Raw genomic sequence first — 16,688 nt, 5'->3', positions numbered from 1 at the left:
TGATTGCTATTAAAACGCGTCGTAAGATCACCTCCTCAGCCAGGATTGGACATTTAACACGCGGAGGAGGAGCGACTGGGATCTACGCTACACACTCACTCACAGCTCAAAACTCACAGTAGTAATGTTCCCCGGCAGCGTGTAACAGACAGATCTCGCAGACTTCAGATTGATCTCATCTCGAGAAATGTTACTACTGAAACCTTTCAGCGAGACGTCTTAAAGTAACACGCGCCCTTATAAGTCGAATGCATACTGTACAAGTCCGTGCGTGAAAAGGAAATAAGGTAAAGGCATACTACTTTTGGTTATACAACACAATGTTACAATATACAAACGTGTATAGATTGATTATAACGTTACTGCTCACTAGACCTGTCTGGCGAAAACCTGTCACCTCAACCTTCGCTTTAACGTTAAATCTTTGAATACGTTGCGAAATAATCTTATAACATGTAATATGCACTTTTTCTGTATTTTATAAGTAAAGAAAAAATATAGAATCTGTTGTATAAAAGTTACTTAAACGTTAATTAAAAAAAATCACGTGTTGTCATGGTAACCAAAGTTACTGAAAAGTTTGAATGCATTATTTTTCTCAAGACAGCAATTGTAGAAACAACAAATATAGAAACTATGGCATTTTATTGATACCATGGTAAATTCAGGGGTCATTGTATCTTGGTTGATCCGACTTTGAGATGTTTTGGTGGCTGTTTAAAGGCGTTCTGAAGAAAATTAACCATGGTTTTATTATAGTAAAAGTGTAGTAACCATGTTTTTTTTGGGCATATTGATTACCATTTGCATAACCACAGTTTTACTACAAATACCAAGGTTAAACTATGGTTAGTGTAGCAACACCATGGTTAATTTGTGGTTTAACTATAGTAACCATTGTTTTTTGGGTTTTACTTGTAGTTAATTTTCGAAAGGGTAGGTTTGTTGTTTTCAGTGAGAATGTATTTCAAAGCCGCCTTGTTATGTACAATATTTAAAATGTGGCGCAAAAACATATAAATGTTCTAATTATTCCAGCTTTCATTTTCATTCACTATTGTACTGCCGGTAGACAATTAGGTTTCATACTGCTGTGCAGTGTTGGATTGTTTTATGCATAACTGAAATGATAAAATGATAGCTAAGAGCAGTAACTTTATCAGAGATCAAAGAGGATGGCGATGATTCATTTCCTATGAATGATGAACCCTCGTACTGAAAGGGAGAGCAATCTCAAGCTGTAATGTTTTATTGCTGTTTAACAAACGATTATGGGTTTACTGCCGTCCAACGAGATGGTTGATTCCAAGTGTAATTGCCCTAACTATTATGTATCCACTGTCTAATTATATGTTAAGGATTCTTAAACACTGCTGAACAATAGGCCTTCTGAGTAATATCAAATGAACGTCCACAGATGATTTAAGATGTTAATACTTTATCAAAAGGGGTCTGAAAGGAAATTGTTTCTTTTTTTTGTCTTTTATCCAGTTTAAAGATGTCTGTCAGTAATCACGAGAACCGAAAGTCGAGGTCAAGCTCTGGGTCCATGAACATCCAGCTGTTCCACAAGACATCACATGCAGACAGCCTGCTTACCCAACTCAACCTCCTCCGCAACAGACGTGTCTTCACGGATGTAGTCCTGCGTGCTGGACATCGAGCATTTCCATGCCACCGGGCGGTTCTGGCTTCATGTAGCCGCTATTTTGAGGCCATGTTCAGCGGTGGTCTGAAGGAGAGTCGCGATGCTGAGGTCAACTTCCACGACTCTTTGCATCCAGAGGTTTTGGAGCTCCTGCTAGACTACGCCTACTCTGCCCGGGTGATCATTAACGAGGAAAATGCAGAGTCTTTGCTGGAGGCTGGCGACATGCTCCAGTTCCACGACATCCGTGATGCCGCTGCAGAATTTCTGGAGAAGAATCTGCATCCGTCTAACTGCCTTGGAATGATGCTTCTGTCCGATGCTCATCAGTGCCAGAGGCTGTATGAACTTTCTTGGCGAATGTGTCTGGCTAATTTTGCTAATCTGTACCACACTGAAGATTTCCTCAGCTTGCCCAAAGATAAAGTTCAAGAGCTTGTTTTTAGTGAGGAGCTGGAGGTTGAGGATGAAAGTATTGTCTACGAGGCTGTTATTGACTGGGTTAGAGCAGACATCGGAAGGAGACACCTTGATCTTCCCGACCTTCTGCGCTGTGTTCGACTCGCCCTGCTTCCGGAAACCTACCTGCTAAAGAACGTTGCATCTGAGGAGCTTGTCATGGGACACAAGGTGGGCCGTGAGATTGTGGAAGACGCTGTCCGCTGCAAAATGAAGATCCTGCAGAATGACGGCGTTGTCACAGGCTTCTGCGCCCGACCCCGGAAGGTCAGCCAAGCTCTTCTGCTTCTAGGAGGCCAAACGTTCATGTGCGACAAAGTATACATGATTGATCACAAGGCAAAGGAGATTACTCCCAAAACGGACCTTCCTAGCCCTCGCAAAGAGTGTAGTGCTTGTGCCATTGGCTGTAAAGTATATGTCACAGGTGGTCGAGGGTCTGAAAATGGGGCTTCAAAAGACGTTTGGGTCTACGACACCTTGCATGACGAATGGTCCAAAGCTGCACCGATGCTCGTTGCTAGATTCGGACATGGTGCAGCAGAACTTGACCACAGCCTGTATGTAGTAGGTGGACACACATCCCTTGCGGGGTCGTTCCCTGCGTCCCCGTCTGTGTCTCTCAAACAAGTGGAGCAGTACAACCCCCAATCCAACAAGTGGACACTAGTTGCCCCTCTTCGAGAGGGTGTGAGCAATGCTGCTGTTGTAGGGGCCAAAAACAAACTCTTTGCTTTCGGAGGGACTAGTGTCAACAGGGACAAGTATCCCAAGGTTCAGTGCTTCGACCCCTGTGAGAACAGGTGGACTGTCCCGGCCACTTGTCCTCAGCTCTGGCGTTACACAGCGGCAGCAGTTGTTGGGAACCATGTTGTGGTCATTGGTGGAGATACAGAGTTCTCTGCGAGCTCCGCATACCGCTTCAATAGTGAGACGTTCCAGTGGACCAAGTTTGGTGACGTGACTTCCAAGAGAATCAGCTGTCATGCAGTGGCGTCAGGGAATCGCCTCTACGTGGTCGGGGGCTACTTTGGGGCACAGAGGTGTAAAACCTTGGACTGCTATGACCCGTCAACGGACTCATGGGATAGCATAACAAGCGTACCATATTCGCTTATCCCAACAGCATTTGTCAGCACCTGGAAGTACCTCCCATCTTGAAGAAAATATGTCTCTTATTTGGTGAGTACTGTCCGGTGATACTGTCCAATTGACAAAATTTGCCTTGACTACAAGCCCTCTCAGATGTATTAAGCAGTAATTTTGTTTGTTGGTGAAAAATGTCTAACTGTAATTAGTGCTGTTGGTGTCAAATAAAGACGAAATTTTCCTTAATAGTTTGAAAAGGAATGTGGCAGCACAAATTACAGAGTAAAACGCATCTTTCTGGGGCGTACAGGCTTTTCCAAATGCTTCCAGCAAGAACAGGATCAGGTTCATGCTTGTAGTTCTGCCTATGGCAAGGCCTGTACCATTTTTTGCACATTGCTCCACTGAAACAGCGTGTGGTTTTGCTTCCCTGGGTTGTTTACAAATCCCCCGTCTTTTCTTTTAAATAAATGTCAGGGCTTATTGTTCTCGCTAGCACACACAGTAGCCAGACAGATAACAAACTTAAGTAATGGCTGATGATGTTTAGAGAAGGTGTGTATATCTGAGATTGAGGCCTAATGTTTGGCAGGAAGATTCAAGAATGGAGACTGGAACCTTTCAACTTGTCAGGTGGCATCTTAACCTCTTTATTTCTTGTAAAAGGCCTTTGCTTGAAGAATTCTCGAGTAACTCTCGCTAGTTCAGCTTCTAAAACAGCTCGTCAAGTTTAGCACACTTGCAGCTTGTTACCGAGAGCTCAGCGCTTACTGAATGGAAAGATGCCTAGGGGAACTGCTGTTTGCCCTTCCTCAATAATAAACAGATGGTTTGGGTGGAGACAGACAGAAGAGAGCCTGCGAGGCCCCAGATCTGCAAAGCTGCAGCTGACAAGTCTGTTTTATCCTTCTTTGAGAGTGCAAACGGTGCAGTTCCAGCTCTTTTGAATGCCACTAATTTGCCGTAGATTTTTGCACAGAATAGCTTTGTCAGAAACGGCGAGCAAGGCATGTGGAATAGGGTGCAGCTATATTTTGCACCGTTTGGCAGCCAGCAGCTTAAAACTAAAAATACACATTGCTTCAGAAGCTGTCATCTCGTAACGGGGCGAGGAATACAAATAGAGAAAATCTCCTTCTCTTTGATGTTCACTTTTGCCACCAACCGACTTCCAGTACGCTTTACGAATATGCGTCGCACCAAAGATGCAGATATCTCAGAAAATTTCTCACCAGTTAGTCGCGCCCATTTAAATACAAATACATTTCCTTCCTATTGTCACTGCATATCAGTGCTGTGAGTCACTGTTTGACTTTGACTTGGTGTAGTTAACCATTGAGATATTCGATGGAACGCAATTCTCTTAACATACTTAGTATACTTTTTCTATCCCAACCTGGGATAGAAAGACATGGGCTGTCTGTATTTACTCGAACAATGATTTGACAAATACAGATTGGTTTCCTATGTTGATGAATGTAGCCTCACAGCTAACATAGCATCAATACCTCAAGGCTAACAGGAATCACAGCCATAAAACTCTTCTTAGACAACTTGGGTTATGTTTGAAACAGCATGCTAGCATATTTTTCTTGCAGTATTTAGTATGTGTACATCATTTGTCAACATATGAATTATAAAGCTGTGTATCCCACAATGCATTGCGCTTGATTTGATCTTCCATGGTTACAGATGAATTATATTTCCTGTCTTCAGGCAACTTTAATGTTTTCGAGCTGGCAAGACTAGTAATCCAAACTGTAACACGAGCTCCAGGGAGGAAGTTATCAAGATCTTCTCATTCTTTGGTCTTGCAGAGCAGGCTGTCATAACTGGCACTCATCCAATATACACCATATGAGTCTCTGTTTGTTGTATGACACACCTGATCTAGGTCAAGGGTCGGTTCCTGGCTCTCAGGACGGCTTTATTATCCACGGGGCGGACCAAAGTGACCCTCACAGTCAATACTAATGTTTTATTAATGTGCATCTTTTAAAAAGCCATCCGAAACGCTAACAAAAAGATCCTTTATTTTGGCATCTGTGTCCGGCCTTTCTTATCCGACACGTGCATAAAGTCACCGCGTCCCACTGAGCCCTTGCGGCGCGGCTGAATCTACATAAAGTTGATGGATATTTTTTTCACTCCTTTGTCCGTGGAAGCAGGACCTGCGGAAAGAAATTGAATAATATAAAGGCCTCAAATTGGTTACCAGCCATAAATAGATCAAACGGGTCATTCAGCCGGGAACTCACTTGGTGTAATTAATCAGAACTGCATAATATTCATACATCAGAAGAGGTGAAAAGGTTGCGATCCGCATACAAACCGGCTTTGTTTTTCAAGCCAGGGGCGCATAGATCGAAAAGACCCAACATTTTTGTTAATGTAGAGATCAATTAGAGTTCAGTTCTGCAAAAAAAAGAGCCAGTGTGGTTTAATCTGCCATACTGTGATTTATATGTTAACCCGCACACTCTTGCTCATTAGTAAACATTGCCAGAATATTGAGAGGCGGCACATAATGCAAAGCAAAGGGTGTTTCCTAATAAATAAGGTGCTGATTGGGATGGATCCGTTAGAGGAGCAGATCACAGATCACTCAGCGCAGAGGTTTACACAGCTGTCATTAATTCACCCCGCGACCCTCATTACATCTGCTGGAAGCATCAGGAAAGCGCTAGAGCCAAACCACTGCTTAACAATTTAGCTGTGCGGCAGAAATATTTAATAGTATTATTTAAGTCTTATTAAGGGTTATAAACAAGCAAACAATTAAATGTGAATTATACATATTACACTGAAAAAAAATGTTCATTCATCCAATTAAAAAATTTAGGTAGATTCACATCTATATTTTTTAACTTGAGCCAATGAAGAATAAATAACTTGCCCTAACGGTATTAGTGTATTCACATTGAATTATATACTTCTATACAGATTTGATTAAAAAGCAACGGTGATACAAAACAATGGGTGGAAATAATTTATTTGGATAATATTTAATAAATGTTTTTCTTAATTTTTCTTAAATGTTTACTAGTAATCATGAAAATTATTGTTTTCCCCATTTTTAAAATACATTTGTATGAGTGATAAATTATTTATTTAGCACTCGAACAAATAAATAACATTTTATTTATTATTAATTTAGTAAAAAATTATAATTTCCAGACAAGTAGATAAACCACTACTTAACCATTTAGCTGTGCTAAATAAATATTGATTTTATTTATTTCTTGGCATTGTTTAATTTTTATTAATGGGTTTTTATTACTTAAATTTTATAGATTAATATTTATTTATTTATCCATTTATTTTCAACTAGTAAAAATAAAGACATTTATTTGATCATTTTAAGTCTTACTAATTCCTGTTTTCACCATTTATTAAAAAAAAATTGATTAATAATTTTGAGTGATTAATAATTTAACACCCAAATAACATTACATTAAAGAACATTTTATTTATAATTTATTCTGTAAAAATAACTTGAAAACAAATAAGTGCTTGCTTAAAAACAACTAAAAGGTGAGATTAACACAATAAAAATAATAATAATAAAAAACTTGGAATACAAAGCCCTTAAAAGCTGGAAAATGTGTTGACTGCCTAATAAAACATGGTAGTAAATTCCAGAGTTTGGAAGCATGAAGTAGATGTAATAAAGACAAATAAGAAGGTTTTCAGTTTATGGCTGTGCTAGGTGATGAAAACAAGACCATCAAATCTATTAAACACAAGCTGATTGAATCCCAGGCATGTGTTCGGGTCTTTCGACTCGCTTTAATGGAATTTCCAAGGGCTCCAAACTGGGTCAAAGGTCACCTGTCCTGCTGCTGCTTTGGGTCGGGCGAGACCACTGATGCTGATGGATGAGCCCTTACGCAACAGTGAAAAGTTCACTTCACCGAAGCATTTGTGTGGTTTGTGTAGCATCGCTTCTTACATCTTAAATTAAAGTGTCTCTGCCACGTCCCAGAAATAACACAAAGGTCTGAAATACGGTATGCTTCTGTTTAAATATAACCGGCTCTGAAGCTGCTGTACTTGTGAAACGCTGATCTCTCTCTCAGGTAGTATTTTTAATGCTGCTGGAGTGTTGATCGTCTCAACAACGGAAAAACAGACACCGTGTCCGGAGAAGATGCAGTATTGGGAGAAACGAATAGCATTTGAATTTAGTGGCTTTTTCTGTCTGTTTTCAGATCTGAACTTTGACCCTCATGCATCATGTTCAAAGCAGTATTGATTAGAGAAAGATCATTATGTCTGTCTGTAAAGGGGGTTCAAGCCTTTAATTACAGCAGCGGACACATGGAAACGTGTTGTGGTGTGAAGAGACACTGCTGGGTGTGAACGGATCAGCTGGCTGGTTTTAGCAGTTAGGTCACAGTATTATCTAGACTTTACAGCGTTGTTAACCCTGTTAAACTCTAAATCAGCTTAAATGGTGTCAATCCTCAGCGTTATTCCTTGGAGAGCACACAAATGCATTTACAACACTCAGTGTTCTTTACAATAAAATATTAATACAAAAATTATTACATTTTAATGAAATGATAGAGAATAATAATAAAACGGTTTAATATATAAAACAGTATCATATTTAAATGTGCAATTTTAAAAAGTTAATACAAAAAAATCAGTTGAATAATAATAATGATAAACTGTGTATTTAAAAAAATATATTTTAAACTATTTGCAATATGTATTGTGTAAACAAGCGGCCATTTATTTTCAGCATCATTTTCATTTACTAGCATTAAATCGTTTGTATTAAAATATTTGTAAATTTTTAAATATAAATACAATAATAAAATCATTAATTTATAATAATACTATAATAACAAACAGAATATTGAATAAGAATAGTGTTAAGTTTATTAAACAATTGTATTACATATCTGAATTTTGTGCCATCATGTTGCTAAATTTAATACAGTAATAAAATATTTAATTTGATCTATATAATAAATATATAAATATATAATAAATAAATTGTATGATATTAATGAATAATAATAGTGTTAGTAATGTTATTAAATTCAATTATTGTATGATATATCTGCATTTTATATGCAACGTTGCTACATATTTTAAAAAGTTAATTAAAAAAATAAATAACATTGTATTTTTAATTTAATTAATTATTCTTAGTAAATAACAACAACAATAATAGGAATAATAATTTGGATAATATTAAGTCATAATAATAGTGTTATTCATTTTATTACATTAAATGATTGTATTATATATCTGCATTTTATTTGCCATGTTTCTCTCTAGATATTGGTTAACCTTTAGTCAAACGGTTTACACACTGCTAATGCAAGCGCACAGATAAAATACACTCTTAATAGGTCAAATGTTCAAAAACTCATCTAAAGGAAGAGCCTGTTTTATAGGTTTTGGAAAAACATGTTGGGAGATTGGAAATTAGGCACAAGTGAACTTTCATTACCTACATGTTTTAGGGGATGAGACGCATTTAACAGGGCAAGAACAATTTTATAGTACGTGTTTTAAAGCTCTTCTGAAATTAAAAGCAGCTTAACATACCAAATGTGATATTATTAGTAGGTGCTTGGAGATTAAATGGAGTTACTATCGTATGTTACCAATAGTTTTGCGATGCACTCAGTTTCTCAAGCTAATGTGAAGGAGTGTAGGTGAACCATGTGGAGTTCAACATGTGTAACTCATTCCCTGTTTTTCCGTCCTCAGATCTTCCGGCGTTCTCTGGAATGTGGCTGAGTCCCCCCCCCCCACGAGGCCTGGGAATGCCGGGGGAGGGGAGACGCTTTCCTCCTTCACATTCACATGGACCTCGCGCTGGAAAGCAAGCCTTAGGTCAGTCTGGTGGGTAACTATGGCAACCGGAGCCCGTCCCAGCACACCGCAGTCCTGACGGAGAGATGCAGAAAGCGTTGTGAACACATGTGTACATAAACTTACTAGGTATAACTCTTTAAAACAGGTTAATTTTAGCCTGAGGTTCCACGCTTCAGCATCTCGCTCACTCACATGGATCCTGCGCAGTCATAAATTAAGCAATAATTAACTCTTGCCTCTGGTTACTCACTTTAGCGCATGAAACTGGGCTCATTGTGTTCTTAGTAGACTTGGGTGACCTTTGAAAGAGGAAATGCACCCAAAATTGTAGAATAACTAGTTAGTTTTTTTTTTTTATTGAATATTTTATTTCACAAGAATATTCAAAACACTTCTCTGATTAGCACTGTATTCTTGTTATAAAAGTACTAGACAAATAGCCAGGCTGGGCTAATAGACGAGTTTGGGTGGTATTTCACCCCCAAATGATAAGAAATTAAGTCTGTTTTTAAATGGGTTGCATTGTGATATTATTTTCAAGCCAATTAAAGCAGATTCTCATTACCGTAATGCAAAAAAGTCATTACCTTCTTGAAAAAAGAACAAGAATGTAATTTTTAAAATGGTTAAGTATTAAGTATTTTAGCATGCATATTTTAATTGAAACTACCTAAAATAAATACTTAAAAATCCTAGACAAATTACGGTAATGAGGAAAACGCTCTTAATTGTTACGAAAATAATGTCAAAATGTGAAAAAAAGAAACAAATAAGAAATTATATTTTGCATAAAGAAAATGAAGCCTAGTTTTAAATAGTTTGCATCGTGACATTATTTTCAGGGCCATTAAAGCACATTTCCTCCCTAAATTCTCATTACCGTAATGCAAAAAATCATTACCATAATGGCAAAGAACAGGAATGTATTTCTTATTATGTAAAGTTATATGCAGATTTTAATTTTAAAAACCAAAAATAAATACTTAATCCTGGACAAATTATGGCAATGAGGAAAATACCCTTACTTATCAGCAAAATAATGTCACAATGCGAAAAAAGAAGAAAGAAATAAGAAATTACATTTCGCATAAAGAAAATGAAGCCTGGTTTTAGATTGTTTGCATTTTGGATTTATTTTCAGGGCAATTAAAGCACATTTGTCCCCCACATTCTCATTACTGTAATACAAAAAAGTCATTACCATAATGAAAAAAAATTCAAGAATATACATTGTGTATTTAAATTTTAAAAAAAAACATGGTAATGAAGTAAAATGTTCTTAGTTGTCAAGAAAAATTCACAATGCAAAAAAAGAAAAACAAATAAGAAATTATATTTTGCATAAAGACAATGAAGAATATTTTAGATGGTTTAGATTGCATTTTTTCAAGGCAATTAAAGCAGATTTTCCTCCCAAATTCTCATTACTGTAGTGCAAAAAAGTGGTTACCACAATAGAAAAAAATCAAGAATATATTATTCAAATTGTATATATATTATAATGGTATTTATCCTAAAATAGGCTTCATTTTCTTTCTACAAAATATTACTTGTCACTCAACTGTAGGATAACGTGTAGTTTACAATGTGAATGACATTCGCTTAGTTTTTAAGGTGGTTAAACTACTAAAGCTGTGGATTCCTTCTTAATGGTTTTGTGCCAAACCTTCAATAAACTGTTTTCAAAGTGTACGAAAGCCTAACAAACTTCTTAAATGATGTTGCCGTACATGTAACCTTGATTATGTTCTATTATTGTATGTACATTTGTGAAGTATATTGTATTTTCTTAAGTAGATTTTGCACATTGTGTCCTTCTCACTGTTGAACGGTCATCTACACTCATAAGGGTGTTTTTCTTAAACGTTATTAGAATGTGTTGCCTGAAGCCAAAGAAAGCAGCACAGAGAGTGACATGTTACCAGCTAAATGTTGCGTTATTGTGAAATGTTTGTTTCTTTGTGTTGTGAAATGTCTTCATTTGTGCATATATTTTTGATATCACTGATTCTTTTTCTGTTTTTTGGACATTTAACACCAAATATTATTGTTTCTAACTTCTGTCAGTCATACAGTAGGGTGTATTAAAGACTTTTTTAATAAAATGTCTGAAAATGCTAAGCACTTGTTCTTTTGTTTTGTAGAGCGAGGATTGGATTAGCGGATTAGCATGACTAGGATCCACTGAGTGACAAGGAATGTCTCACACCTTTCTTAACTTGCTAGATATGCTGGAATTCTGAAATTGTCGGTCACACCCAGTCGATTTTAACCACAGCGATTTTCAGCTGCACCAGAAACTGGAGTGTAAAGTTCAATTTCTCTGCACAAACTTTACGACTTCATGTTGCTATTTTAGCTCAGAGATGGTCTTCTTCTGACATGACTATGGAAAGGGTACGTGTACATATCATGGCACCAGCCTCGTTCCACTCATTCCCGGGCAGGTGTTATTAGTGCAAATGCCAACGAATGGCACGGAGACTCCAGACTGCGATCCTTTGCCCAGATTGTAGGGAACAGATCTGTCTGTTGAAACAAAGAGACATAAATGCAGTCAAACTACTGTTTATTGCAGTAGTGAGCATTTATTACAAAAACACAATTTCTTTCAAATGAACTTTGGAGAAACTGACCAGATGTTGGTAAGTTTCATCCAGAGGCAAAACCCACTTCTGAGGGTCGTAGGACCACTAATCAAATGACAACGCCTTGTTCTCTCACCCTCAGGCCATCCAAGATGTAGATGAGTTTGTTTCTTGATCTGAACAGATTTGGAGAAATGTAGCATTACATCACTTGCTCACCAATGGATCCTCTGCAGTGAATGGGTGCCGTCAGAATGAGAGTCCAAACAGCTGATAAAAAACATCACAATAATCCACACAGCATATTTTTTAAACGGTGCTTGATCTGTGCATATTTCTCTCCTGATTCAGACAAGACAACTTTTATGGATAGAGGACTCATATTTTGGCCAAAAGTAACATTTAAAGTTAAAAACCTCTTAATGATGGAATTTTCTTTCTTACAAACATGCAGCTTTTCACTTCACAAGACATTAATTGATGGACTGGAGTGGTGTGGATTATTATGGTGTTTTTATCAGCTGTTTGGACTCTTCTTCTCATGGCACCCATTCACTGCAGAGGATCCATTGGTGAGCAAGTGATGAAATTCTAAACGTCTCCAATTCTTTTTTGTTGATAAACTCGTCTACATCTTGGATGGCCTGAGGGTGAGTATATTCTCAGCAAATTGTCTTTTTTGGGTGAACTATTCCTTTATGATATCAACGTTGAGTGATGAAATCAAACATTCCTATTACATCTCAACCAATTCAGTCATTTCCAAACCAAATCCATGGCCGAGCTCCAAGAGACTGGTTGAAAAAGACATTGATACAGAAAGTAAGAGCTGGCCTGATGCCCGCCAGACAATCTTGAATAAGATATGCATGTGGAGGTCAAAAGCCACGGGTCTGTGCACTAATAGAGCCGATCAGAGATGCCAGATGGGAGAAATCCCTAAAAGCAGCTGGACACAATCCCATGGGGAAGAAAACTGGGTTTTCCAGACAGATGTCTTTGTAAAAACGATTTTGCAACTACTGAAACCTTTGCGATAAATAGCATGACGGTTTAAACTAGAACAGAAAAGTTTGACTAATTTTGAAGTTGGCTTAAAAATCCTTGAAGTTTAAAAGGTTATTGAGGTAACTGTAATACTTTAAAATTTACTAAATATGATCAAACTGACTGAAAAAGGTCTTTGCTGTTTATCCTCAGTTTTATTTGACAAAAATAGGTTGTACAAAGCATATATATTTATATATTGCATTGCTGGGTTTTGTATACTGGAAACACTGGAAAAAGGCGGCAAAAAACGAACTTCATTCATCACAAGCACCGTATTCAAGCTGAGCATGTCGACCCGCTAAGTGCTTCAGGTGTGAGCGCAGATGGGAAGCAGCATCTGAATGAATGTGGCGAAACACAAAAAAGGCACAGGGATCCGAGACATCTTCCTTTCAAAGGGGTCCTGGCAGGATGTGTGCGGGCGCTAGCGTGTTTTTGTGAGACTCCTCAAAAGCTCCATTGTCATGCAAAATGAAAAACCGTCGAATTCAAAAAGATTCCGCCGGCGATGCAGTTAATGCGCCACGCATAAATAGACGTTTGAAACTTGGCAGAAGACAAAAGGACTAGCCAGTGCGGTCTGGAAAGGAAGGACTGCCACAGCATGGACAGAAAGAGGAGGCGGTTGTGTACTCGGCTTCAGGGTGTGTAGTTGGTTAACGCTGGTCGTAACCCTGAGACGAAAGGGTGCATTTGGGTGGAACGGACACTAAGGGGGGGAACAGGGGTCCAAGCCCCCCCTTCACCTAAATATTGGCGTGTGTCTGCCAGGCGGATGCGTGCAGCTGGGGTGCCTCCAGGAACACAAAGATCCTGCATTAGTTAACAATCAGCTTCCAATGGTTGCTCCCCATGGGGATCGTACCTCGAAGGTTTGGGCCAGAAGCGTCCTTTCCAACCGTCGACCTCCTCAGAATCTCTAATCACAACTAAATCAACGTTATTACACACTCCAGGAACCTCCGGCAAAGCACATCTTGTTTCTTATGCTCAGAAAAAATTAGGCCCTCCAGGCTCTATTCAAGCTGAGGTTTATTGCCCAACCAACACAGCAACTCCCATACCTTAAGAAATGCAAGAAATGTGTTGTTGTCGACTCTGACAGACAAGTCAAAGCAACATGTAGGTGAAAAGTGGCCACAAACAGACGCAATTCAGGCCATCTTTGACCACAGGCAGCTCAAAGTGCTGACGCCTAGGTGCGTCTGTGGTTTCTGGGTACAGGTACTTTCCTTTAGTCGAGTCGAGATGTGATCTGTCAGGAACGTTAATGGTTTTAATGGTTCCTCAGAGTCCTGTGGTGTAACTGGAGGGAGCCACCACACTATGGCATAAACAGCATTTAGACAGACCTGTGATGATTTATGAAATTATTACCTTTATTAAAATGTGTTACATAACTTTAGAAGTGACATGGTAACCCATACTCAGAATTTGTGCTCTGCATTTACGGAGCAGTGGCCAGACATTTTTAACTGCAGTGCCCAGGGAGCAACTGGGGGTTCAGTGCCTTGCTCAAGGGCACCTCAGTGGGTATTGAAGGTGGAAGGTCACTCCCCCACCTACAACTCCTGCCGGTACTGGAGACTTGAACCCACAATCTTCGGGTTACAAGCCCAGCTCTCTAGGCCACAACTACCCCCAACTGTATTGTTTGTATTGTTCTCCAATACAGACAAAAGCCTTGAAGTTAGACAGACAGACAGACATACAGACAGACAGATAGATAGATAGGGATGAGAGGATAAGTATATGAACAGTTTGTTGTATAGCAGTAAAAGAATGAAGAACTTTATCTGATCTGTATCTCTGTGGCCATAAACACTGACCCAAGTAACCCAGAATGTTCAAAAATGCTTAAATGTGTTCTTGCCAATGTTAATGGATGATGAGAACTCGGGGCAGGAAGCATAACTGACACGCTTTAACACGCGTTGCAGGTTCTCCTGGAGCGCACACATAAATCTTCCCTCAGTAAAATGCACATCACTCTGCATTAAACACAAAGAGATGGGAGCCTCCATCCGCCTTGCCAAAACATATCTTTGTCTAGACGCCATAAAACAAGCCAGTTATTTGTGAAAACAATAGTGCACAGAAATCTGAATAGTGCACTGAATAGTGCACAGAAATCTGAATAGAATAGAGGCAAGAGACTTCTGAGAGTGTTCCGCCAGAAACGGCCAGCGGAGAGAAACAGCGTTTTGCGGAAGGGGGGGAACGATAATCACCGTTTACACAATGGAGTAATTACACCAAACAGCAGTGGGGTGGCTGGGAGGGCCGGCGTGGACAGAAGCTTCGCTGACAGATCTAGCGGTGCTCTGATTAACAGTGAATGTTATTATGCGGCGGCAAGCTTTGATGCTCAGCCTTGTGCGGTCAACGGGCTCAGGTTGAGGCGTAGCATCGAATTTAAAACGTTTCTCGACTCACAGTAGTCAACAGAGAGAAAGGTTCTGAAAAGTTGCTAAATTCAAAATTGAAAACGTTTCTCGACTCGTAGTAGGTGAACAAAGGGAAAAAAAACGTGATGAGAATTGTTCAACAGAAGAATGTTGATATTTGCCATAGTTTGCGAAGATTTCCCAATGTGGGAAGTGGATTCTTCACCCCTTAGCTCAAATGGTGACAAAGATAGCAGCTTGACATGCCACAGATCTTATTCACAAGCATTCCAAGGACGCTTCACATGTTTGGATGCTTGAAATAGTTCCTCATCACCATAATGCCCCTTGTTTTTTTGGGATGAGTGGGATTCAGTGCTATTTCCTGGAGGAAAGAAAAAACAAGAAGGAATGAGAGTGAATCGTATCTCTAGGACGGGACAGAGCCGTAATTGGACCATTGTGTCATTCAGACAGGGTGGGGGCAGATGGTCTCTTCTCGAGTCTGCCCATCCCGATATGGGCCCGGTTGATAATTACGGGCCCCCTCAACTGAAAAGGCACTCGAAAAGTGACATCAGGATGAATAATACAACAAAAGGAAGTGAGGCGTCTGTCTGCGCCAGTCTCTAGGGTGTTGGGGTGTCAGCCTCTTCAACTCGCAAGGTTAATGAAGCAGCTGTGGGCAAGGACGTTCCTTAGCTTTTTGTGTGTAGCACCATATGATGTACATCTAACGTCATGTGGTTTGTTTCTGTTAGAAGCTCAATCATATCCTGTACCATATAAAAAAATTTTTTTTGATGAGCCAAAGATTTTATAGCAAACTTAACCCCAATTTTTGAAAAAGAAGTCACTTTTTAAAAGAAAAAATTAGAATAAATTGTCAGAATTAAATATTTGTAAAGAAAAATTTTTTTTAAGGTTGGAGCTGTGGCCTATAGGAAATGTCCTCGTAAAGGGACACGGTTCTTTCGCAAACCTTTCGCGTTCCCCAGAGAAACATTGTGTTTGCTTACAAAAAAGTTTGTGATGGAAATAATAGGAAGGACAAAACTATACTTCATTGATTTTGCGAACAAGTGCCAAGTTTGTTAGGGGAATGCAACAGTTTTCCAAAAGAATGCAAATGTTTTACAAGCGAACACAAAGTTTCTTGGAGAAACACAATACTTTCGAGTTAGAATGCTAAGAAGTTTTTTCAGGGGGAACACTGAACAGTTTTACGAAAGAATGCAAATGTTTTGCAAGTGAATGCAAAGTTTCTCAGGGCAACGCAATAGTTTTGTGCGAAAACGCAAATGTTTTGTGGGCGACCGCAACGTTAAAGGGTTACTCCACCCCAAAATGAAAATTTTGTCATTAATCACTTACCCCATGTCGTTCCAAACCCCGTAAAAGCTACGTTCGTCTTCGGAACACAATTTAAGATATTTTGGATGAAAACCGGGAGGCTTGTGACTGTCCGATTGACTGCCAAGTAAATTACACTGTCAAGGTCCAGAAAAGTATGAAAGACATCGTCAGAATAGTCCATCTGCCATCAGTGGTTCAACCGTAATGTTATGAAGCGTCGAGAATACTTTTTGTACGCGAAAAAAACAAAAATAACAACTTTATTCAACAATT

General features: G+C 39.0%; 2 protein-coding genes across 4 annotated transcripts in view; one reads left to right on the top strand and one right to left on the bottom strand.

Annotated features, from left to right (window-relative positions):
• Positions 1-107: 107 nt before the first annotated feature.
• Positions 108-10,240, top strand: enc3 (ectodermal-neural cortex 3). Of its 3 annotated transcripts, none has more exons than XM_016542384.1 (3): positions 108-287; positions 1,484-3,289; positions 8,927-10,240. In XM_016542384.1, exon 2 carries the CDS (start codon positions 1,499-1,501, stop codon positions 3,266-3,268), a length of 1,770 nt encoding a protein of 589 aa, XP_016397870.1. In that variant the 5' UTR covers positions 108-287; positions 1,484-1,498; the 3' UTR covers positions 3,269-3,289; positions 8,927-10,240. The 3 variants fall into 3 exon arrangements, with proteins under 3 accessions (XP_016397870.1, XP_016397869.1, XP_016397871.1); XM_016542383.1 differs by having other exon boundaries at positions 109-287; positions 1,492-3,289; XM_016542385.1 differs by lacking the exon at positions 108-287 and adding an exon at positions 1,168-1,236 and having other exon boundaries at positions 1,490-3,289.
• Positions 10,241-10,471: 231 nt separating this feature from the next.
• Positions 10,472-16,688, bottom strand: part of LOC107731313 (rho guanine nucleotide exchange factor 18) — a gene marked incomplete at its 5' end in the record, with an annotated part of 41,641 nt that continues 35,424 nt past the window's right edge. The window contains one exon of the mRNA XM_016542364.1: positions 10,472-10,959. Coding sequence (XP_016397850.1) covers positions 10,904-10,959 — 56 coding nt within the window. The remainder of the gene's footprint in view (positions 10,960-16,688) is intronic.

The sequence above is a fragment of the Sinocyclocheilus rhinocerous genome, unplaced genomic scaffold (genome assembly GCF_001515625.1).
Source record: "Sinocyclocheilus rhinocerous isolate Xijiao unplaced genomic scaffold, SAMN03320098_v1.1 scaffold3173, whole genome shotgun sequence".
NCBI lineage: Eukaryota > Metazoa > Chordata > Actinopteri > Cypriniformes > Cyprinidae > Sinocyclocheilus > Sinocyclocheilus rhinocerous.
This window is presented reverse-complemented; position numbering and strand designations above follow the sequence as displayed.